Below are 23214 nucleotides of genomic sequence, written 5' to 3' on the forward strand. Positions count from 1 at the left end.
TTCTAGCCGGGCCGCACGGGGGGCTTCTGGCTCTTCCAGGGGCGCTGCAGGCTGCAGGCAGGTCCTTGACCTGCCGGCAGACGCTCTGGGTCTGAAAGGAGCCTGCAGATGATGCCGCCGGGGTCGTGGGCCTCCGATCTCTCCCCTTCCTGTCTGGACATGGTTTAGGAGGGAATTGATTTAGGTTTTTTGTTTACGGTGGGGCAACAGAAGCCTAAGAACCTGAAAAAGAGAGCCCACAGCCCAGGCCAGGAGGCGGCCATGCCAGCAGCTAAGTGCTGCCGCCACCAGCTCACTGCCCACCGCCCTCAGTTACCCCCCAGGCCCACGTGGACCAGCGCTGACGACCTTGGTCCTTGCGCATCTTCGCACATTTGCAACCCTGCTCCTTCCACCCCACTCCCACCTCCGGCTGGAGCCCCAGCTCAGTGCCTGGGCCACGGCCTACGTGGCAGTGACAAACCACAGGCCCCTCTCAGGAGGCGCCGAGCGCGCACCAGGTGCCCCACGTTAGGGCTCCCCCCGGGGTACTCCCCAGGTGACCCCCCTGACTCCATCGCTGCCCACTGTGCGACCCTCGCTGGGACCGCAGCGTCCTGGAAGGGCTCGTGGCCCCTGGGCGGGGAGGCTGCGGTCAAGGGACGCAGGGGGTTCGCCACACCTTGGTGCGGAACACCCCGAAAGGCGCCTCCCCGGCCAGGCCCCGCCCCTTCCTCCGCGAAGCCCCGCCTCTTCGCACCGACACCCTCACCCCCCCTCCGGGCCCGCCCCTTCCTCCCGCGGACCCCGCCCCTCCCCGACCATGCCGCGCGCGCCCAGGTGCAGAGCGGTGCGCGCCCTGCTGCGTGGCCGCTACCGCGAGGTGCTGCCCTTGGCTACCTTCATGCGGCGCCTGGGGCCCCAAGGCCGGCGGCTCGTGCGGCGCGGGGACCCAGCGGCCTTCCGCGCGCTGGTGGCCCAGTGCCTGGTGTGCGTGCCCTGGGACGCGCGGCCGGCCCCCGTCGGCCCGTCCTTCCGCCAGGTGGGCTGCCCTAGGGACCCCGCTCGGGCCTGCCGGGGTGGGAGAGGGAGGGCTGCGCGCTCAGGCCCCGGGGCGCCTCCGTCCCCAGCACCTCAGGACCCCTCCACCCCGCAGGTGTCCTGCCTCAAGGAGCTGGTGGCCAGGGTGGTGCAGAGGCTCTGCGAACGCGGCGCCAGGAACGTGCTGGCGTTCGGCTTCGCCCTGCTGGACGGGGCCCGCGGCGGGCCGCCAGTGGCCTTCACGACCAGCGTGCGCAGCTACCTGCCCAACACGGTAACCGAGACCCTGCGCGGCAGCGGCGCCTGGGGGCTGCTGCTGCGCCGTGTGGGCGACGATGTGCTCGCCCACCTGCTGACGCGCTGCGCGCTCTACCTTCTGGTGGCCCCGAGTTGCGCCTATCAGGTGTGCGGGCCGCCGCTCTACGACCTCTGTGCACCTGCCGCCACTCGGCCCCTCGCCACCTCCGGCCACCGGCCTGGGACCCGGATGGACCTCAGACCCACGCGCCAGGCCCGAAACGCGGGCGCGAGGCGGCGTCGGGGCGGCGGCGGGAGCAGCCCGCCTCTAGCCAAGAGGCCCAGGCACGACGTGACCCCAGAGCCGGAGCGGGGGCCAGACAGGCCGTCTTCCCGGGCCCCCCCGGGCAGGGCCCACGGGCTGAGTGGCGGCGAACCTGGCGCAGTGACATCTGCCAGGGCCGCCGCGGAGGCCAACTCCGGGGAGGGAGGGCCCCCTGGGACTCGGCTCACCTCCGCAGGCGCACAGCTGTCTCGGCCCCAGGGCGTGCCCCTATCACACCTATCACACCCTGAGACCAAGCACTTCCTCTACTGCCCGGGAGGCAAGGAGCGGCTGCGCCCCTCCTTCCTGCTCAGTGCCCTGCAGCCTAGCCTGACAGGGGCCCGGACGCTCCTGGAGGCCATCTTTCTGGGCTCTAAGTCTCCGCGGCCAGGGGCTGCCCGCAGGACTCGCCGCCTGCCCGCGCGCTACTGGCGGATGCGGCCCCTGTTCCGAGAGCTGCTTGCCAACCACGCCCGGTGCCCCTACGACGCGCTCCTCAGGACGCACTGCCCGCTTCGAGCCCCCGCCCCTGCGGAGGGGTCTAGCGACCGGGCCGGCGGGGGGGCGGGCGGCTGCGCCCTGGGGCGGCCCCCGGGAGCCCCCGGAGGCCTGCTCCAGCTTCTGCGGCAGCACAGCAGCCCCTGGCAGGTGTACGCTTTCCTGCGGGCCTGCCTGTGCAGGCTCGTGCCCGCTGGACTCTGGGGCTCCGGGCACAACCGGCGCCGCTTCTTGAGGAACGTGAAGAAGTTCGTCTCCCTGGGGAAGCACGCCAAGCTCTCGCTGCAGGAGCTGACCTGGAAGATGCGGGTGCGGGACTGTGCCTGGCTGCGCGGGAGCCCAGGTGAGGAGCCCGGGCGAGCAGGTGCCTGCCGGACCCCTGCCAGCCTTCCCGCACAGGGGCTTCCTGCCTGAGGTGGGCGGTCCACCTAACTCCACCTCGGACCCCCTCCCGGCCTGTTTGCGTGCACCTTCGAGGTTCTGACGGACTCAGGCAGGCCCCGGGTGCCAGGGACAAGCAGTGATCAGATGTGACACACACACGGGCAGGGCTCTGGCAACAGACGCCAGTGTCCAGAAGCTCTCACGAGCGTACCTGCACGTTGTCCGTCGTCCTTTTTGACTTCAAGGTTTAGCACCTTGAAACGGTGCCGCACGGATAGGAGTGGCCGCTGGGATGAGAGTCCGCTCCTCTGGGGGCGGGAGATGAGGCTCCAGGGTTTCCACACACATCGGCTCAGCCAGCATGCGGCAGGGCTGGCAGAGGAGGATGGGGCCCCAGCCCCATCTTTTGGAGCAAGGGGGTCCCCGGGGAGCAGCGGGGTGCTCTCCTGCCTCAGTGGGCTGCCTGCGGGGCCTTGACGCTGAAGCTGGGCCCGCGGCCTCCCTCCCGCTTTCGTCGTCTGGATTTGATGTTGAGTTTTCTCCGGTCCAGCCACCATCCAGCACCCTCCTCCTCGGCACACCGGTGCCCAGAGTGCCAGGGACCGGCCAGGACAGACCGGGTGTCTGCCACGTGGCCTCCCCCGAGCTCCCAGACGTCTAGATCGAAGAAGACCGCGGAGGTTGGCAGCTGGGCTGTATGTCGCAGGCTCTGGTGGTGGGGAGGGCTGGGCATCTCCAAAGACCTCCCTTCCAGTGGCCTCTGCGGGGCGCAGTTCCCCAGAGGCTCTGGGGCCAGCTGATGGCAGGCAGCCAGGGCGACCTTCCGATAAGTTGGGTTTGTAAGTTGTTTTTTTAAACTGTGGGAGAACAACACCCAGCAGCGGCCTGTTCTCCCAAGACATAACTGCACAGGAGACACTGCCGAGCGTAAGCGTGCTGTCACACGGCAGATCTCTAGAACGTTCTCGCCTGACGTGCTGATGTATCCATAACCAGCGGCTCCCTGCCCCGTGCCACGTGGATGGGTCTCGAAGGGTCCGGCACCCTCGGACAAGCCTCCAGAGGGCTTGCGCTCTCGGGCCGTGGCTCACTTTGTGGAAAGGGTTGAGTTCTGTGGCTCTGTCCCAGCTTCACACGAGGTCTGCCGTGCCTCTGTGCACCGCACACGGAAGGGGGCTGGTGCTCCCCTGGGGAGGGGGGGCCGAGCCCCTGCACCTCCCTGTGTCCCTGCACACTCGAGCTGTGGCTCTGGCCATCTGCTCCTTCCCGAGGCCGTGGTCGCACCAGTTGCCCACCGGGCCGGATAAACGATGCAGGGACAGCCTTGGTCTCTAAGCTCTGCTCTGGCGGTCGTGTCTTCTCACCCCCTGCATCCCCCCTCCCCACTGCTGGAGCACCCCTTCCTCTGTGCAGGTGCTCAGTTCGCAGCCCCCGGGCTCCCTTGCCTCTGTCAAGCCAGCCCTGACCATTGTCCTGCCTGTTGACTCCCGTCAGAAACCTGGTCCCCATCCCTGGTGGCCAGACGGCGGGGCTGTCCACGGCTGCCTCCGGGTGTTGCTAGACGTCACACCGTGGATTCCTGGTGGAAACTCGAGGTGCCTCAGCACCTCCCACTCACTGCCTGTTCCCCAGAACCTGCCACGGGCTGGCGGCTGCCCTTGTCTCCTTACCCTGGGCTCACGTGGCTCCTGTAGGCCGTGCTTTGCTCCCGTCATCCCGTCCCGTTGACTTCTCTGTGACCACGCGATGGCTTTCCCTAACTGTGGGTGGGAGTGTGCCCCCCACCCCCCGCCGGGGCCCCTTTGACCCTTGGAGTAGAAAATGCTGTCTCGGGGCCTCACCGGCTCAGCTGGGTCTCTGGGGGCCGCATCCCACCTTCCCCCAGGGCCACCCGGACTCCCTTCCTAACTTCTCAGGGGTGAGCGGCTGTGATTCCCTCCTGGCTGTGCCTTAGCTGCGCCCCAGGTTTCCACGTGACGTATCGTGTTCCCATTTCAGTCTTCCCCATGAGCCAGTTATTCAGCTGCTTGTTACTGGTTTTATTGACAACAGGAGCTGTGCAGCAGTGTGTGTGTTAGACCCATTTCTCTGAAGCTGTGCAGACACGTGTTCCGTGTGCAGACGTGTGTTGTGTGTGCAGACAGGTGTCCCGTGTGCAGACACGTGTTCCGTGTGCAGACGTGTGTTCCGTGGGCAGCTGGTCGCCTGAGGCAGGTTGCGGTGGTTGTGCCCCAGGCGTCTCCCTCCCCGAGGGGAGGCGCTGGCGGGGGTGTGGGCGTCCTCGGGGGTGGGCTTGTAGGTTTTATCAGGTGGGAGCACGTTTCAGAATCCTGATGTCCCTGACGATCGCCTCCGAGTGCCTGTTCCCTTGAAGTGTGTGTTCGTGCCTGCAGGGCGCCCGCTGGCTCTCTCTGGGAGGGTGCTTGCCTCATGCACACTTCTGATCCGTTGCAGCTCGTGCCTGGCCCTCCCACGGCCTCGTGGTTTAGCTCAGACCAGCAGCACGAGCTGGAGTGTTCATCCTCCCTGCCGTCCAGCCTGGTGATCTCTGCCACTGGCCTGCAGGCTCTCGTGTCTTTCCCGTGACCACAGTTGAGCCTGGATGCCCCCCCTTTCTTCCCGATCCGGCCGCCTTTCCCATGCGGGTCCTCCTTCCCGGTCTGCCCCCGTGCTCTGCGTCTTCTCGGTGTCCCTCCCCCTGAGCAGCACAAGGGCCTAACCCCCACCTCGGTTTCCCCACTGCCTTAGTTCTGTCCCAAGCTGGGGGTCGTTGTGTGCTCTGTGGTCAGTGTGGGCGAGCTTTGTCCCCTGCCCTGCCCTCTTTCACTGTTCTGTCCTCTGTCCCAGACCAGCTTCCGGACCCCCTTTCTTCTCCTTTACGGTTTCTTCTGTGTCAGTTATTGGTGGTGAAGCCCCCAGCCGTATACATGCCACCGCCTCTCACCCTGTGAGACCTACTCGTGACGTTTCTGGGTGCACGTCCCCTGCTGTGCGTCCCACAGGGTGGGGGACCCTGGTTCATGTCCCTGGGCCCCTGGCGTGCGTCCCGAGAAGGCAAGGGGGCCCCGGTGTGCGTCCCCAGCCCCGTGTGAGTGTTCGCGGCCCCACAGCGTCTGGCAGCCCTTAGCTCCTGTGTGGCCACCTCTGCTTGTCTGAACCTTCGCAGGTTCAGCCTGGGAAACCGCAGGCATTTTTGCGTCCTGCTGCGGCTGGTGATGCCGCTTAGCGTCCGTGCGTCACTGTGTGGAGAGCACGTCTCTGCTTCTCCGTCACCCTGCTTGTAAGCCGGGACTGATGATGGAGCCTCGTCATCTCTGGCCGGTAAAAACGTAATGGGGGCACGGGTAACTTCGGCTTTCTGGTAGCCACGTTACAAAGTAAACAAGGAGAGGTGAAGCTAATCTACTGACGTCTTTTCTTAAAGCCCAGCGTGCCCAGAACATTCTCCCCCCGGCACATGATCGCGAGAAGCATCATTACTGACGCGCGCCCCTCCTCTGGCTGCGTCCCAGGCCCCCCGCCCCCTTTCAAGCAGCCAGTGGTGGCCGCCACGGGCAGTGCCAGCGAGGGGAGCTCCCCAGGCGCTCCCCAGGCTGAGGCCGGGTTCTGTGCCTTTTCCCGTTTCAGGGGCCCGCTGTGTCCCAGCTGCCGAACACCGCCGCAGAGAGGAGGTCCTGGCCAAGCTCCTGTGCTGGTTGATGGGCACGTACGTGGTTGAGCTGCTCAAGTCCTTTTTCTACGTCACGGAAACCACGTTTCAGAAGAACCGGCTGTTCTTCTACCGGAAGACGATCTGGAGCCAGTTGCAGAGCATAGGAATCAGGTGTCTTAGTCAGTGTCACTCGGTCGTGTCTTGTCCGGTCCCTGCAGATAAGAGTCCCGAGTCCTGCCCACCCAGCGGGCTCTGGGCTCCCTGCGGGCCCCTTGCCGGGGGAGCCACGCCGGGCACAGACTCCTGGCACCAGCCCCCTCCCGCCGCTGCTTACCTGTGGAGTCGGAGTTTGGGCCAGCTGGGCTCTAGGGTCTCAAAAGTACAAGTTTGTGCCGAGTGGAAACAACCGTCCAGACAGGTTGTGGGCTCACCCCTGGCCTACGGCTCAGATCCTGTTTTCGTTCACACAGAATAAATGGGACTGTGTCACAAGTTGGTAAAACCTGGCCTATTTGACAACGTACCTGGGGGAAGCGTCTGGGGACAGAGGCATCTTCGTGAAACTGCCCCGACGCAGTAAGCTCCCGCTTGAGTGGCCTCCAAGTGGCTGCTGCATCTGTCTCCATTGCTCAGAGGCTGTTTTACGTAAAGGACTGAAGGGTTGTGGTGAAGGTAGGCTGGACGGGGTCCGGTCAGGGGATGGCGTGACTGTTGGAAACCCGAGCCCTGCATCTCTGCAGCCTGGCCGACGTGCCCAGCGTCCTCTCGGGCCTTGGCAAGGACCCTAATGGCGGGACCAGGGGTGCTGAGCCGTGTCTGGCACGTGGGTCAAGCCCACGACCCGAGTCGAGATGTCTTCTGCGGAGGAGGCTGGGCCGGAGTCCCCGGAGCCATGTGGCACTGGGGCCCGTGTCCTCCTGCATCTGGAAGAAGGTCTGGAGGCCTTTATCGTAGGTTTGAGCTAATAGACAGCACGGCCTATTTAATGACTGAAATATTTCCTGGTGCCAGACCCAACGCAGCCATTGAGGCTTCTTGCGGGGACTGTGGAAAGCATCCCCCTGCCCCGGGGGGCATGTGACTACCACGGTGGGCTGGGCGGGCCACCAGCCCAGGGAGCACCTGCCTCTGCCTGTGGGTGGTTTTGGGGGAAAGGGTGAAGGTCACAGGTGACCAGCCGACAGGTCCACAGAGAGATGATTCTCTTCCCCTGTGGGGGCCACACCAGTCACCGCCTCCCCCTACCCTTGCGCAAAGGTCCCGCCTGGTCCCAGCCTGTGCCACTGGCGGCTCTGTGCTGGAAGGAAGCAGGTGTCCTGGCACCCTCGGTGGGAGGGCGCTCCAGCAGGCAGCCGGCCACGGCCACGGCCACAGCGTCCTGGGTTGCTGGGCGCCTGACTGCCAACGTGCGAGCGCTGGTGCTCTCTTCCAGGCTTGCCCACCCTGGGCTCTGGCAGGGCTGTTGAGCCGTATCCCACGAGGTTCTCTGTTTCAGACAACACTTCAATAGTGTGCATCTTCGAGAACTGTCAGAAGCAGAGGTCAGGAGACACCAGGAAGCCAGACCCACTCTGCTGACATCCAAACTCCGCTTCCTCCCCAAGCCCAGTGGGCTTCGGCCAATCGTGAACATGGACTACGTTGTGGGAGCCAGAACGTTCCGCAGAGACAAGAAGGTCATCGCTATTGTTTCGTTTCTAAGCAAAGTGCATTTAAACCCCAGCTTGGTTTGGAGGCCGACAGGAGGCCCAGAGAGGGGCCTGTGGCATTGCCAGATCCACAGGAGGACAGAGCACCACGGGTGGGCCATCCATCCAGGTGTGGAGAAGGAGCTCAGTGGCAGGCCTGTCTTAGGAGATGCCCAAGGTGTCCCCCCACCCCCCATCTGTGGCCGGGGGCTCAGCAGGTGAAGGGTGAGCCCTGTCACCAGCTGCAGTTTGTATACATAGTTTCCAGGATCGTGGGACGGGTCCCAGGGAGGCCCCAGGGGCTGGGGGTGGGGCATGATGGGATCGGCCATCTGGCCCTTCTGGGCGCCCGGTGGGTGAAGGGACGTGCAGAGGCAGGGGGCCACCTCCTCTCTGGGGGCCCGGTAGGCGGGGGCGGGGAGGTCCGACCCGGACCCCCTTTGGCCTGGAGTTCTCTGGTGATGCCGCCCGTGTCCCTGGCTGGCCCCACAGGTCCGGCACCTCACCTCGCAAGTGAAGAACCTGTTCAGTGTGCTGAACTACGAGCGGGCCCGGCGGCCCAGCCTCCTAGGGGCCTCTGTGCTGGGCATGGACGACATCCACAGGGTCTGGCGTAGCTTCGTGCTGCGCGTGCGGGCTCAGGACCCAGTGCCCCAGCTGTACTTTGTCAAGGTGGGCACCTGGCTCCGGTCCCACCGTACCAGAGGGAGAGCCAGCCGGGGACACGAGGCCCACGGGGCTCTGGCCGGGGGGTGGGAGCGGCTGGCCTTCAGGCCCCTGCGTTCGCCCCAGTGAGGCGCCCCTCGGTGGAGCCACGTCACGTCTCGGGGAACCTGGAAGGACGCAGGCCTCCGCTGGGGTGCCGAGTCTGGGGGCCACGGGACAGGTGTGTGCGGGGGCAATGGGGCTGTCAGTGGGCGTTAGGGTCTCTTACCTGGGTCTGCTGACGGCAGAACCTGGGAACCCCGGGGGCCGGGTGAACACACGAGCAGCTGTAAACAGACGCCTCCATTCCCACACAGGTGGACGTGACAGGGGCCTACGATGCCCTCCCTCAGGACAAGCTGGTGGAGGTGATTGCCAACGTGATCAGGCCTCAAGAAAGCACCTACTGCGTGCGCCAGTATGCAGTGGTCCAGAGAACCGCCCAGGGGCACGTCCGCAAGTCCTTCAAAAGACACGTAAGACCCAGAGGGGTGTGTGTTCCACACCGAGGGTGTCTGTGGTGCGGGTGTTTCTTCCCAGGCCCCTGTGCTCACCGGGGAGCCCCCTCCTCCCACCACTTGCCCCCTGTGCTCACCTGGCTTCCTCCCTCCAGGCCCCAGGTGGCAGCTGCGGGCTGTGGTCATTGCCCCTGTGCAGCCGGAGCCAGCCCCTCGGGCACCTAGCACTGAGGGTCGGTAGGACTCCGGAGGGAATCACGGCATTGGTTCATTTCTCTGAAGTCCCTCCTCCCCGGACCTGCCCCCGTCCATCCTGGCTGCTTAGGTGGCCCTGGACCCCAACCGCCATCCGCTCGGGCTCCACCTGCCATGACAGAGGGGTCTCGGGAAGGTGGGCTCCCCCAAAGACTGGACCCCCAGCGGCTTCCTTCGGCATGGCCTCAGTTGTCAGGGGGTGACCAAGGGGCTGTTCTGCGGTCTGTGGCCGTGACCTGCTCTCAGGGCCGTTCCCAACCTCCGCTGTCAGACGGCGCCTGCCTGCCCCTCATTGCGACTAGGTCTCCCGGCCCCGGGGGGTGTGCACCCGTCTCACGCCCCCTCCTCTTTGCCAACAGGTGTCCACCTTCGTGGACCTCCAGCCTTACATGAGACAGTTCGTGGAGCATCTACAGGAGACAAGCTCCCTGAGGGATGCCGTGGTCATCGAGCAGGTGGGGGTCAGGCACGCAGCTCGCTGCCAGCGTGGGGCGTGGACGTGGCTGAGGCCGCCGTCCGGCCGGAGGAGCCCCCAGGGCAGCCTCTTAGTGAACCACACTGCCGGAGGCTTGTAGCTGCCTGTGGCTGCCTGTCTCCCTTTCCCACCTGGCCAGGTTCTCTGCTGCAGTCCAGTTTGCTAGACGTCCTTCCCCTCAGCTTTGACCAAGGCTGAAGGAACAGGTGCCCCCTTCCTTGGGACAAGTCGGATTTGCTCTGTAGCCCCACCTGGGGTCGACCACCTAGTGGGAACCCGTTTTTCCTGCGTGTAAGCAGGGCTGTTCCTGAGTGCGGGGCCCTCGGTGACGGACCAGCCCACGCAGCACCATAACTGGTTCGTGCAGAACCAGTTATCAGGGACAAGCTGGCCCACCCACTGAGGCTCTGACGTCCCGACCCCTTCCCCCCAGCCGGGGCCCCACCGGGTGATGCAGGTCACACCCTGGCGCGTGCCGTCTGGGCCTGCGTGGCTGGAGCCCGGCCGGGGCCACGGGCCACCCGGAGCAGCGTCCGGCCTGGTGCACCTGCCTGTGTGCGTCACGCGCCCTCGCCCGCCCGTGTCTCCCTTTGTTCCCCCAGAGCTCCTCTCTGAACGAGACTGGCCACAGCCTTTTCCACCTCTTCCTGCGCCTGGTACACAACCACGTCATCAGGATCGGGGGCAAGTAAGTCGGGTCCTTGGCACCTTCCCGTCCTGTGAAACCCTCTGTGCTGGGTGGGGTCACGGTCCGGACAGGCGCTGTGGCCACTCGGCCGGCATAGCAGAAGCGAGGCTCCCGGGGTTCCAGAAGCCCTTTGGCGTTTAAATGCTGGTAGATAATTTTTCTGTCTGTGCAAACAAGACTTAGCTTCCCTGGGTAAGCAATTGTACGAGGACCCCAGGGTGCGTCTGCTGAGAGCAGGTCCTGGGGGTTCAGGCTCACAGCCAAGGTCGTTGGAGGTCGGCCTGGAGGGTGGGCACCTGCCGTGGAGGGTGGGCACCTGTGCACTAAGGGTGGGAAGCTTTCTGGGAGGGGCTGTTATGTTATGAATGGCCGTAGTTCTTATTAGAACGCAACTACGCGAGGAGGATAAGCCAGCATCTTCCTGAAAAGCACCCTCACAAGTGCACAGCAAGGTGAGCCTTGACGAAGGAAGTGCACCTGCACGTGCACGTGAGTGGCACCGAGGTCAGAAGGGGACTTTCTCCGTGGACAGGGCCACACCCGTGACACCCACTTGCTGTCTGCTCTGATCATTACGAGAAGGGTCGAGCCCCTTGCGGCCATCGCACGTGTGAACAGACCTCGGTTCACACGCCGCCGGGTCTGCGTGCCTGCGTGTCCGCGGGATGCACGGGAGGCCCGCCGTGGCCTGCTGCCACCCGCCGCTACCCACGTCCCATCCCCCAGGTCCTACGTGCAGTGTCAGGGGATCCCCCAGGGCTCCATCCTGTCCACTCTGCTCTGCAGCCTGTGCTACGGGGACATGGAGAGCAGGCTGTTTTCCGGGATCCAGCGGGACGGGTACGGGTCCCCTTTGTGTGTGTGTGTGTGTGTGGTCCTGCCTCCAGCCGCCTCGTGTCTCGGGTCCTCTTGACGCGGACGGGGCCACCCTCTCGTCTTTGTGTCGGGTCACGTGGTGGGCAGCACGCAGGTCGTGAACACAGGCTCGTAAGCGGCTGCGAATGCGGCCAAGGCTCGGGCTCCCACCGGAGCCGCACCCTGGCCCCAGAGCCCGGCCGCTGCCCGGCCTCCCCCGCCTCGCCCCGCCCCGCCCGAGGTGCGAGCCTTGGGTCAGGTTCTCTGGAGAGAGTTACTTCGTTCCCGTCCTGGTGAACCCCGACACGGGGTCCCCCGCTGCAGTGCTGGGCGGTCCTCTCGTAGGGTGCTCCTGCGTCTGGTGGACGACTTCCTGCTGGTCACGCCTCACCTGGCGCAAGCCCAAGCCTTTCTCAGGTAGGGGCGCTGCCCGTGTCCCACGGCACGGCTGTGGCTCATGAGCCCTCGCCGACTTGACGGGCGGAGTAGTAGTAATTCTCGCCTGGCGGCCGTGCCTCCGAAGTGCCCCAGCACTGTGCGTCCCGGCTGTCCTGAGAGCCAGGCGGCAGCCACGCTCGCTGAGCCTCGAGGGGGCTGGAGCCGCGGGCCTGGCCGGCAGGCGTGCGTGCTGCTGTGGGTGGGGGGGAGCGGGCTTGGGTGGCCGGGTGGGCGGGGACTCTGTCCCCGGAGACCCCCTGCAAGTCAAGGTGTGCGCTGTTCTGGGCAGACAGCAGAAGGGGCAGGGACACCCCCGATGGGGCTGTGCCACACACGGAGGGAACAGAGGTGAGGGCTGCACCTGCCCATACGGCTCCTGGGGCATCTTTCTCTCTGCAGGCCACGTGGGAGGGACAGCGGGTTCAACGGTGCTCCGGGGCCTGGGACCACGTAGGGGGCTGGCTCATTTCTGCAGAGTGAACATGTGGGGGGCTGGCTCATTTCTCCAGAGTGAAGTCTCAAGTTTGGGGTCCTTGCCTTGGGAAGGGCATCCCCAGCACTGCCCCTCCGGGGCCCCAGGAATCCGAGGCTGATTTTCAAGTGTGCTTTTCCAGAGAAGGAGAAGATCATTAAACCCAGGGGTGTTTGCTCCGGTCACTGTGCTATCGTTGGACAGAGCCATCTGGGCAGCGCCCCTGCACCCCGAGCCTGCCCACAGGGGTTCCCGGCAGCCCGGGGCACGATTCCCACAAATGTGCACTCCTCAGAGTTCAGCCCAATGACAAATTCGGATCCTCGGGCACAGCCATGTTCTAAGAGCTCCTTAGCCACACCTGGCCAGTGGCTGCCTGTGGGTTCAGCACGGGGTCCTGCTGCCATCACAGAAAGTTCTAGGGATGACGCTACAGGCAGGTGGCTCAGTGTATGTCGGGGTTCCACCCAGGATGCAGACCACTTGGGGCAGACATCCTGTGTCCAGGGGGAGATTTTTGAGGATTCATTCAGCCCTGGCACCGGCGTGGGTGGGCCTGGAGGCCGGAGGTCCACGGGGCAGGCGCTGGGGCTGTGGTCTCAGGAAGACGCTCCCTCCTTGGTTCACCCATCCTGTGTGTCAGGCCCTTCCTGATGCAGAGCCCGCCCCATGGAAGACGGTCACTTCCTTTAAAACTGGCATATTACAGTCGTGGACCTTGTCAGCCGCCACTGCGGCCTGTAGCTGTACATGTGGACGCGGCTGGCTGTCCCCAAGAGGGTTTCGGCCCCTGAGCTCGGCCTGCCCCCCGGGCCCCGCCTCCCCCATGGTCAGCTGGTCCCGAGCTGACAGCCCACCTGGGACCTGGGGCCTGGGACCTGGGACCAGGGTCGTCTGGTGTCTGCTCGTCCCCCAGGTTTCAGCCTCAGCCCTTCCCCGGCCCAGCCACCCTGCTCTGGGTGCTGGCCTCGCTCACCCAGAAGCCTGTGGGGACGGGCCCCTGGAGTCAGAGCAGGGCCCTGCCTGGCTTCCTCGGGCACCTCGCTGGGGCCCGCAGACCCCCTCCGGGTGGCTGATGCGGCCTCTCTGCCCCAGGACCCTGATCAGCGGTGTTCCTGAGTATGGCTGCACAGCCAACTTGCAGAAGACAGCAGTGAACTTCCCCGTGGACACCGGCGCCCCGGGCAGTGCGGCCCCCCTCCAGCTGCCCGCCCACTGCCTGTTCCCCTGGTGCGGTTTGCTGCTGGACACGCGGACCCTGGAGGTGTTCTGCGACTACTCCAGGTGCGTGGGCACTCCCCGTTCCTGCCTCCGTGTGACCCCGAGAGCTCAGGCCAGGGGTGCCCAGCTTCAGAGGGCACGGTGGGCACTCGCCAGGTGAGCGGTTTCCTGGGCTTGTTCTTGGCAACAGGAATTTGTGCGGCAGACTTGGGAGTCACCGGTGTGTTCTGCGGGGACCTGCCGGGCACAGGTCTCTTTAGGACCAGGGCACACGCCGTCACGGCCACCGTGGCCTCGCTGGGTCGCCTTTACCCCTCGGGAGCGGGGCCGTGGAGCACGGGGGCTGCTCTGGACACAATACTGTGGCACCTCAGGCTGCCGGGAAAAATACCACGGGCAGGGCCGCAAAACCAGGTGTTCATGCACTCACGTCCTGGAGGCCGTGAGCCTGGGATCCAGGTGTGGGTGGCTGGTTTCTCCTGAGGTCTCTCTCCCTGGCGTGTAGATGGCCGTGGTCCCCCTCGGACCTCCTGCCCCCCGTGTTCAAGGGTCACTGGTGTCTTTTTCTTCCTCTAAGGACATGGGTCCTGTTGGATCTGGGCCTATGGCCCTAGCCTTAATCACTTCTTAAAGACGCTGGGGTCGCATGGGTTAGGGCTGCCACACATGGATTTTGGGGACACAGTTGAACCCCTAACAGCCAGCTTCCCTGAGCCCGCGAGCTCCCAGGCTGAGCTCAGGCTTGGCGCGGACACAGACTCAGGATGGATGTAGATGCACGAATCTGCCTTTTTATGAATAAAAAGTACAGATTGCAGATTCCAAGGCAGCAGGGGACGGTGGGCCTTCCGCTTTGCTGTGTTGGTGACCAGCTGTCCCGGCTTGAACACTCCCGGTCACACTCGGTCCCATTTTAGGGGTGCTCTCTGGGGAGAAGCAGGTGCAGACGCTCCCCGCTGCCTCAGCCCTGCTGCCCCCGCCCCTCGCTCCGGCCCTTATCCGTGTTCCGTCCGGGGGGGGGGGGGGGCCTGGCCTCTCCCCCTCCCCCGGCGCCCCTGTCTTTGGTTGTTCCCGGCTTCCGGCCCTCCCTTGCCGTCTGGGCCCCATCACACTGCCCGGCTCTCTGTGCCCCAACCACACCACTTGGTCATAAACTGCACGTCAGTTTCCTGCTCCCCAAGAAGCTATGGCCATTTTGGGGACAGCATCCCATCCAGGGACTGTCCCTGGGTAAGGACGATGCCCCAGAGCAGGTGGGTGTCGCCGGGCAGCTCTGCCCCCGCAGGCCCTGTCAGCAGGTGCCCGTTCACAAAAGCGGCCCCAAAGGCCCAGCCGCGGAGGCAGAGGCGCCTGGGAACCCGCGACGGCACTCGAAGCAAGGGCTCGACGGGCCGAGGAGGAGGGTGAGCGCCGTTTCGGAAAGGACAGTGACAGTGCAGACCTCCCAGTCTTCCCCGAACCCCAGATCAGGCGAGGTGGGGGGGTGGGGGTGTTCCGGGCAGTCATACCCGGTGACAGGCGAGTTCGCCTTGGTGCGGCGGGTGGAGCCAGGGTGACTATGTCTGGGCGAGTCGGCCCCAGCCCTGCCACCTGGCGCCCAGGAGACAAAACAGCAGACCCAGCGCAGCAGGTGGGTGGAGGCCATCCTACCTGGTGCCGGGGGTGGGGGTGGGGGTGGGGCGTGCAGCCTGGGTGGGCCTCAGGCCAGGGGGAGGCGGGGAGCGGCTCTGAGCACCTGTGAGCAGGGAAGGGAAGGCCACCTCGCAGCCACGTGTCCTCGCTGAACCCAGTGTCTGGGGCCCACAGCTGCGTCTTGGGCATGTCCTTCGGGGGCGGGTTAGGGACCTGTCCGGGTCACCCAGCGTCGCAGGGAGCGGGATTTGAACGCGGGCCCGGCTCCAGCACTCTCGCTTCCGTGCACTGAGCTCTGCACGGGTGGACGCGGGGGCTTGTAGCAGACGGCAGCAAGAGGCCACGGTAGCCACCCGGCACGGAGCAGAGGGCGGCGGTCCTGAGTGCGGTCGGCGAGGACCAGCCCGTGGAGGCGCTGGCGGAAGGCCCTGCCCACCCACCTAGGGCGCTCAGGCCCCGTCCGTCCCTCGGGCCCCTCGGCAGTGCTGTGGCTAGCCTCGTGGGCACATTGCTGAGGGTGGGGCACACTGGACCGACTTTTCTGGAAAGCAGTAAATTCACATCATGGTCCTTGAAGCGTTCATACGTTTTCCCAGTAATTGCACATCCAGAAACCCGTCCTCCAGAAAAAAATTCCTGGATGTTATCAGAGATCTCACCTGACCGTTTGGGCCACGTGACTTAGCACAGCCAACGGCGAAACGACCTAAATCGTGGCCACGTAGGTGTTGATGCCTCACCAAGAAGAAACCTTATTCTGCCATTAAAATTGCTGTCAAGAGGCGCCCGGTGGCTCAGTCAATTAAGCATCTGGTTCTTGATTTCAACTCAGGTCACGATTCCGGGGTCCTGGGTCCGAGCCCTGAGTCAGGCTCTGCGCTGACGGCACGGAGCCAGCTTGGGGTTCTGTGCCCCTCTCTCTTTCTGAAAATATATAGACGTTTTTAAAAAATTGCTGTCAAATAACATTTAATAAGATGAGAACTCGGACTCGAGATAAGTGTGTCCCAAGCTGGTACTAAGGAACACGTCCCAGGACACATGTCACGCGGGTCAAGGGCTCATTTTGGGGGCTCAGGTGCAGGGAGGCGGTGTGGCTGGAATGCCCACAGGTGTCACTGCTGCCTTGTGGGTGACTTTCCTCCCACTGCCCGTGCCCTCCACATTTCCCACCTTGAGACCACGTCAGAGGGGTCAGGCTGTCTGTGGGGCGACCTCCTCCTCCGAGAAGCCCTCGGGGCTGTCGGAAGCCACCAGGCTGTGGCCTCAAGGCCCCAGCTGCCTGGCCAAGCCTGACGAGACCCCAGCCAGCCTGGACCCTCTCCCAGGAAGACGCGTGCTTGCGTGTGGTCAATGCGTCGGTTGAGTCGCACAGATCTTGCTGGTGCTGTGTGCCGTTTGTCAATAACAAACACGTAAATGACCCACACCGTGACCCAGATGCCTGTGGTGCGTGGGTGCCCCACCCCGTCTGAGTCCTCATGCCGTCTGCCGCTGCCACCGGCCCTGGCTTCACACGCGGGCGGGGCCGGGTGCGGGCGGGCCGACGGCGCGCCTGGCGTGTGCGGAGGGCTGGAGTCTCGGGGGCCCCCGCTCTCGAGTCTCAGGGGCTCCCTTCTGTGCCGCAGTTACGCCCAGACCTCCATTCGCTCGAGCCTGACCTTCAGCCAGGGCACCAGGCCCGGGAGGAACATGCGTCGCAAGCTGCTTGCGGTCATGCGGCTGAAGTGCTGCGCTGTGTTTCTGGATCTGCAGGTGAGCCCTCGGCCTGGGGGCGCCAGCATATGCCCGAGCTCAGCCCGGCCCGCTGAGAGCTACGCGTGTTAAATACATGAGTGTTTGTGTGTGCGCGAGTGTGAACACACGGGTACGAATGCCCTGAGTCCCGCCCGGGCCCCTGGTCCTGGGCACCTGGGTCCCTCCCCACGGAGGGGTGGGGGTCCGAGGCCTTGGGGCTCAGGCTCTAGAGCCGCTGGGCGCTCACGTCCTGTCCCTCCCTGACTGTCCTTCCCTCCAGCAGCCCCTGCCGCCATGGCAGGGCGGGGCCGCCCAGGCCACTTCCTTCTGCCTCCATTTGACCTGGTGACAGAAATTGACGTTCCGGAGGCATTTGCAATGTTTTTCTTTCTTTGTGACCCAGGTAAACAGCATCCACACGGTTTATACAAACATTTACAAGATTTTCTTGCTGCAGGCCTACAGGTGGGTTCACCAGCCACACCACCACATGCCCCAGGACCCTCTGTGCCCTGGGCCTCCCTCGGCCTGGAGCACGCCCTACCCTCTGGGTCCCAGTATCTGCAGAGTTTTCAGTCGCACACGCTTCGGCTTGGTGCATGTGCACGGATGCTTCTCAGTGTGGGAAGTGCCTGTGTCACCAGGCAGTGAGGGGTGGCCAGCGTGGCCTGGGGTGTCCCCACTCCTGTGCCCTGACCCAGGACCTCGCAGGGGCCTCGGGTCTCAGAGAGGATCAGGCCAGTACAGGTGAGGTGAGCCCTCTGATGTCCCCCGGAAATGGGTGGTGGGACGTGGCTCCCGAAGAGCCCAGCGGTTATTCTCGCCCCCACTGATCATGTGCGTCTGGAACATTCTCCATCCCTGGGAGCTTCTAGGTCGTCCTGCTGAGAACGGGGACGTGGCTGGGCAGTGGTGGATCCCTTCCATGCCTGTGCTTTTCTGAGTCATGGGGCGGGGGGGGGGACGTTTCCCCCTTCAGGCTGTGTCGATGCCGCAGGTCACATCACCGGCCCTGGCCTCAGGGTCACAAAGTTGGGCTTTGCTTCAGCTCAGGGGAGCAGGCAGCCTCTACCCACAGTTGGGACAGACGGGTGTGTGCACCGCGGGGCCAGACAGGGGCCGAGCATCAGTGTAGAGCCCCCCCGGAGTCTGCGTTAGCTGGTTGTGTATTTGTTGTGGAACGAGGCAACTGTCTCATGGGAACTGGAAACGGCTGGGTGGCTGGGTTTCCTCCCAGAAACCCCCTCCAGGCCCCAGAGCACCTGTGCCCCTTGCGGCCGTGGGGGCGGAGCCTGCCCGGTGTTCGTCCACCGTCGTGTCCCGGGAGGGCCTCGCTCAGGGCTCCTGTCCTGCGCTCTGTGGTTGTAATGCTGCCTTCCCCTGCGTCTTCCAAACCCCCTGCCTCTGCTCTCGTGGGTGAGCTGCCTCGAGGTCTCTGACAACGTGCTCGCTATAAGCCTGAAGGTGCCCCCACCCCCCTGCCCCGCCACACACAGTTAAAGACCGAGGTGGACACACCCTTGCTTTGCAGCCTTCCTGCAAGGGCAGGCCAGTCCCCCAGCCAGCTCCACGCCCCTGTGGCCAGGCCCCACTCTCGTGTCCCCACTTGTGGACCTGTTCCTCATGAGCCCAGGCCCGGGACACCTGCCCACCAGGGAACATATTCAAATCCCGGGTTCAGGCGAGGCACCCTCGGCAGCTCTGTGCTCCTCGTGAGGGCGCATGCGGCCCCCAGACGGCGGGTACCCAGAGCTACCGGCTTCTCTGGCCACATGCAGAAGCATCAGCCGTTTCCAAATACAGAGGCTGTGGCAGGTGGGAGGCCCTAAGAACACCACCCTTTCTGGGGCGGGAGTGTGGAAATGTGAGGCTGGCTGGTGATGAGTGGGCGAGGCCGTGTGTGTCCACGTGGCCCTTGGGGCAGGACCCTCTCGTGCAGTGTCCGATTGGAACCCTCGGGCTCAGCTCCTTTCACAGCTGAGGGCGGGCGTCGGGCTGGAGGCGCTGGGAGAGCAGCGTCCACTCAGGAGGGGTTCTCCACTTGCAGAACGTGCTCCCCCCCAGCGCCCTCCCCCAGGGCTCCACGGACCGTGCTCCCCCCCAGGTCCCTCCCCCAGGGCTCCAGGGACTGTGCTCCCCGCTAGTGCTCTCCCCCAGGACTCCAGGGAACGTGCTCCCCCCCAGTGCCCTCCCCCAGGGCTCCAGGGACCGTGCTCCCCCCCAGGTCCCTCCCCCAGGACTCCAGGGACCCTGCTCCCCCCAGGGCCCTCCCCCAGGGCTCCAGGGACCGTGCTCCCCTCTAGGGCTCTCCCCCAGGACTCCAGGGAACGTGCTCCCTCCCCCAGGGCCCTCTCCCAGGGCTCCAGGGACCGTGCTCCCCTCTAGGGCTCTCCCCCAGGACTCCAGGGAACGTGCTCCCCCCCAGTGCCCTCCCCCAGGGCTCCAGGGACCGTGCTCCCCTCTAGGGCTCTCCCCCAGGACTCCAGGGAACGTGCTCCCTCCCCCAGGGCCCTCTCCCAGGGCTCCAGGGACCGTGCTCCCCTCTAGGGCTCTTCGCCAGGGCTCCAGGGACCGCGCTCCCCCCAGGGCCCTCCCCCAGGGCTCCAGGGACCGCGCTCCCCTCTAGGGCTCTTCCCCAGGGCTCCAGGGACCGCGCTCCCCCCCAGGTCCCTTCCCCAGGGCTCCAGGGACCCTGCTCCCCCCAGGGCCCTCCCCCAGGGCTCCAAGGACCATGCTCCCCCCCAGTGCCCTCCCCCCGGGCTCCAGGGACCGTGCTCCCCTCTAGGGCTCTTCCCCAGGGTTCCAGGGACCCTGCTCCCCCCAGGACCCTCCCCCAGGGCTCCAGGGACCGCGCTCCCCCCAGGGCCCTCCCCCAGGGCTCCAGGGACCGTGCTCCCCTCTAGGGCTCTCCCCCAGGGCTCCAGGGACCCTGCTCCCCCCAGGTCCCTTCCCCAGGGCTCCAGGGACCGCGCTCCCCCCAGGGCCCTCCCCCAGGGCTCCAGGGACCGCGCTCCCCCCAGGGCCCTCCCCCAGGGCTCCAGGGACCCTGCTCCCCCCAGGACCCTCCCCCAGGGCTCCAGGGACCGCGCTCCCCCCAGGGCCCTCCCCCAGGGCTCCAGGGACCGCGCTCCCCCCCAGTGCCCTCCCCCCGGGCTCCAGGGACCGTGCTCCCCTCTAGGGCTCTCCCCCAGGGCTCCAGGGACCCTGCTCCCCCCCAGGTCCCTCCCCCAGGGCTCCAGGGACCCTGCTCCCCCCAGGACCCTCCCCCAGGACTCCAGGGAACGTGCTCCCTCCCCCAGGGCCCTCCCCCGGGGCTCCAGGGACCGTGCTCCCCTCTAGGGCTCTCCCCCAGGGCTCCAGGGACCCTGCTCCCCCCAGGTCCCTTCCCCAGGGCTCCAGGGACCGCGCTCCCCCCCAGGTCCCTTCCCCAGGGCTCCAGGGACCCTGCTCCCCCCAGGGCCCTCCCCCAGGGCTCCAGGGACCCTGCTCCACCCAGGGCCCTCCCCCGGGGCTCCAGGGACCGCGCTCCCCCCAGGGCCCTCCCCCAGGGCTCCAGGGACCGTGCTCCCCCCAGGGCCCTCCCCCAGGGCTCCAGGGACCGTGCTCCCCTCCCCTGACCCTGGGGCGTTTGTGCCTTCCAAACCCAGCTCCGGTTCCTGCAGGTGGGAAGTATTTCGCACACCAACATGGTTGCCACACCTGTGAAGACAGGTTACTGGTGGGGCGACGCGCACGCAGAAGGGGCCCAGGTGGTCAGTGAGCACCTGGCGAGGCCTTATCGTGTGGTCGGCCTTGTGCACGTGCGTCCACGCACACACATGCCCGTGCACGTGCCTGCCGGCCGGGCACGCGTGCACACGCACGTTCCAGCCAGGGGACGCCGCGCTGACCGGTGTCCCTCACTCAGGTTCCACGCGTGCGTGCTCCAGTTTCCGTTCAACCAGCCGGTGAGGAAGAACCCCTCCTTTTTCCTCCGTGTCATCGCGGACACCGCGTCGCGCTGCTACTCCCTCCTGAAAGCCAAGAACACAGGTGTGCGCAGTGAGCCGGCACGGCTGGCGGGTTCGGGGGGGTCACTCGGGGTGCCGGCAAAGCCCAGGCTGCTCGCCCGCCTGCTTCCGATCCCGGGTGCCGTGCGTGCTCCAGGAGCCCCCGTGCCACACCTGCCGCCAGTGGAGTCGTCGTCGGGGGCCTGGCCGGCTCGTGCCGCCTGCAGATGCGGTGGCCCTTGCCGACGGCGCACTGGCCTCTCACCCGCCCTCTGCCCGAGGGCAGCGGTCCTGTGTGCTGGGAGTGTGACGGTCATTCCTGGCCTCCTCCTGGTGGGCACCTCCGTCAGGCCCGGGCGTGTTCACACCTCTCCCCGGCCACTTGCGCAAAGGCGGGCCAGGGGTCGGCAGGGGGCCGACCCCCGCACCGGCTGCCCATCCCAGGGGAACGTGAGGGGCACCCACGTGGGCCGCTGGCCCGCCTCTGCCTGGGGCTCCCTGTCTGCACCTCGGCCTTCCCAAGGCACCCCCAAGGATGGTCTCCGCTCCCCGTGGCCTCTCCAAAAGGTTCTGGTCCGTCGGCAGCCCAGGCCGAGCCGTGTCCCCAGGGTCCTTGATGTTTTCAGTTCTGTGCAAGTTTCTTCGGAAAAGCGGAAGGAAGCATTTCAGCCATGAGGGTCCCTGGTGCTTGTGTTGGGGCCGTCCTTGAAACAAAATCACCTGTTTGACCCCTGGCCTCTGCCCCTGCTCCTGGGCTCGGGGTGGCGGGCAGGGACCCCAGCTGGCATCGGGGAGCATCGGAGGGGAAGAGGGCGGGCGGGGCCTCAGCGGTCCTTGTGTCTCCCCCCCCCCCCCCCCAGGGCTGTCCCTAGGGGCCAAGGGCGCCTCCGGCCCGTTTCCTTCCGAGGCCGCCCGGTGGCTCTGCCTGCACGCCTTCCTGCTCAAGCTGGCTCGTCACAGCGGCACCTACAGGTGTCTTCTGGGACCGCTCCGGGCAGGTGAGTGGCACAGCGAGCGCCAGCCCCTGGGGCGCCCCGCTGGGCAGGCACAGGGCCCTGTCCTCCCATGTGCTTGCGTGGGCAACGTGGCCCCTCCACGTCTCACTGGTGGTGGCTGGGTCTGGAGCCCAGGTGATGGGGTTCGGGTGTCCCGGGTTGCAGGCTCTTTCTCACCACAGGACCTGGACACCCACCGGCCACCCCACCTCTCCACACCTCCTGTCCGTGGGGAGAGGCCCCCCTCCCTCCACAAGGGAGTCCCCCAGGCCCCTGCCCCGACACTGGCACAGGGCCCCCAGCAACAAGTCTTTCCCTAACGCCCCTCTTGCCCTCCCCACCTGGTGCCCAGAGCCTGGCCTGTGCACACAGACCGTGCCTGCCTGGCCTTCAGCGGAGTCCCGAGGCCCGGGGTTGGGGAAGGCGTTTCTTCCAGGCCGGTCTGATTTCACTTGTCCCTTACAGCCAAAGCACAGCTGCGTCGGCAGCTCCCGAGGGCCACCCTGGATGCCCTGGAGGCAGCAGCCTCCCCGGGCCTGCCCGCAGACTTCAGGACCATCTTGGACTGATGGCCCGTCCTCCTGGCAGGCCGGGGCGGGCTCCACGTGGCTCCACGTCACGGGTTGGGGGGGCCAGCTGACCATGCACCGCTGGCCAGGCCGGTGCCCATGTCCTTGTGGAAGAGAGCCCACCCACCACCAGCTAGTGACTGGGGTCCTGTCCCTCAGCTGCTGACCAAAGGAGGGGACAGGTGGGAGAACCTGGCTGGGGCGTCAGGCCGTCTGAATAGAGCTCGTCCCGACCTTTGTCACGCCCCCACCCCACCCCCTGCTGTGGGGCAGCCCCAGTCTGGAGTGCGGGCGCAGAGAGGCATGTGGGGTGCTCGGCGGTGGATGTGGGCTCCTTCCCTGAGCTGCGTCCAGATGCGTGCCCCATCGAGCTTTCTTCCTCAGAAGCCAAGGGCCCAGTCAGCTGTTTGAGACCCATCCCTGCCCCTACCTGTGACCTTGCCCTGCCCCTCCCCCCACGCACCGGCCTCCTGGAGCCTGAGTGTCTGGCACGCCCTGTCCACGGCCACCCCCACTTCCGGACTCTTCCCTGCTGGCCCTTGCTCAGCACACGGTGGCCCCAGGTTATCCTGGGGGTGCTCCTCTGCTTGGCCTCCTACCTCTGCACCTGCCACCTCCCCTGTGACTCCTGGGGGCCACGGGAAGAACACTCTGAGCCCTTGTTCTCATAGGCTTAGATGTTCCCACGTTTGCATTAAAGCACACACTGTGTGAGGTATCTATGCCGTTCTCTGTAATTACAGAGACTTACCCTTGTGTCCCTACATGATGTGCGGGGTCCTTGGCCTAGCAGGGGTCCCAGGGGGCTTCTGGGGCAGGGATGTGGAAGGGGGGAGGGGGAAGGGGCGCCTCCCTGGGGCAGGTGTGGCTGGCTAGGGAAGGCCCCAGCCCAGCACGCACCCCGTCTTCAGCCGGCTCTGG

At 65.8% G+C, this 23214-nt stretch overlaps 1 protein-coding gene across 6 annotated transcripts; it reads left to right on the forward strand.

Moving 5' to 3' along the window:
- Positions 1 to 791: 791 nt before the first annotated feature.
- On the forward strand, positions 792 to 23011 carry TERT (telomerase reverse transcriptase). Of its 6 annotated transcripts, XM_045443060.1 has the most exons (16): positions 792 to 1021; positions 1136 to 2423; positions 6092 to 6287; positions 7612 to 7792; positions 8297 to 8476; positions 8827 to 8985; positions 9582 to 9677; positions 10300 to 10385; positions 11112 to 11225; positions 11586 to 11657; positions 13246 to 13434; positions 16632 to 16758; positions 17144 to 17205; positions 20648 to 20772; positions 21590 to 21727; positions 22190 to 23011. In XM_045443060.1, exons 1-16 carry the CDS (start codon positions 803 to 805, stop codon positions 22291 to 22293), a joined length of 3336 nt encoding a protein of 1111 aa, XP_045299016.1. In that variant the 5' UTR covers positions 792 to 802; the 3' UTR covers positions 22294 to 23011. The 6 variants fall into 6 exon arrangements, with proteins under 6 accessions (XP_045299016.1, XP_045299005.1, XP_045299036.1 ...); XM_045443049.1 differs by lacking the exon at positions 17144 to 17205; XM_045443080.1 differs by lacking the exon at positions 11586 to 11657.
- The last annotated feature ends 203 nt before the right edge of the window (positions 23012 to 23214 follow it).

This window comes from Leopardus geoffroyi, chromosome A1 (genome assembly GCF_018350155.1).
Source record: "Leopardus geoffroyi isolate Oge1 chromosome A1, O.geoffroyi_Oge1_pat1.0, whole genome shotgun sequence".
NCBI classification, from domain to species: domain Eukaryota; kingdom Metazoa; phylum Chordata; class Mammalia; order Carnivora; family Felidae; genus Leopardus; species Leopardus geoffroyi.

Excerpts from the sequence above, each read along its gene's own strand:
- TERT (XM_045443049.1), top strand. The coding sequence starts at position 803 with ATGCCGCGCGCGCCCAGGTGCAGAGCGGTGCGCGCCCTGCTGCGTGGC. Across the intron at positions 8,477-8,826 it reads CCCAGCTGTACTTTGTCAAG|GTGGACGTGACAGGGGCCTA; the intron begins GTGGGCACCTGG and ends ATTCCCACACAG. Across the intron at positions 13,435-16,631 it reads GTGTTCTGCGACTACTCCAG|TTACGCCCAGACCTCCATTC; the intron begins GTGCGTGGGCAC and ends TCTGTGCCGCAG.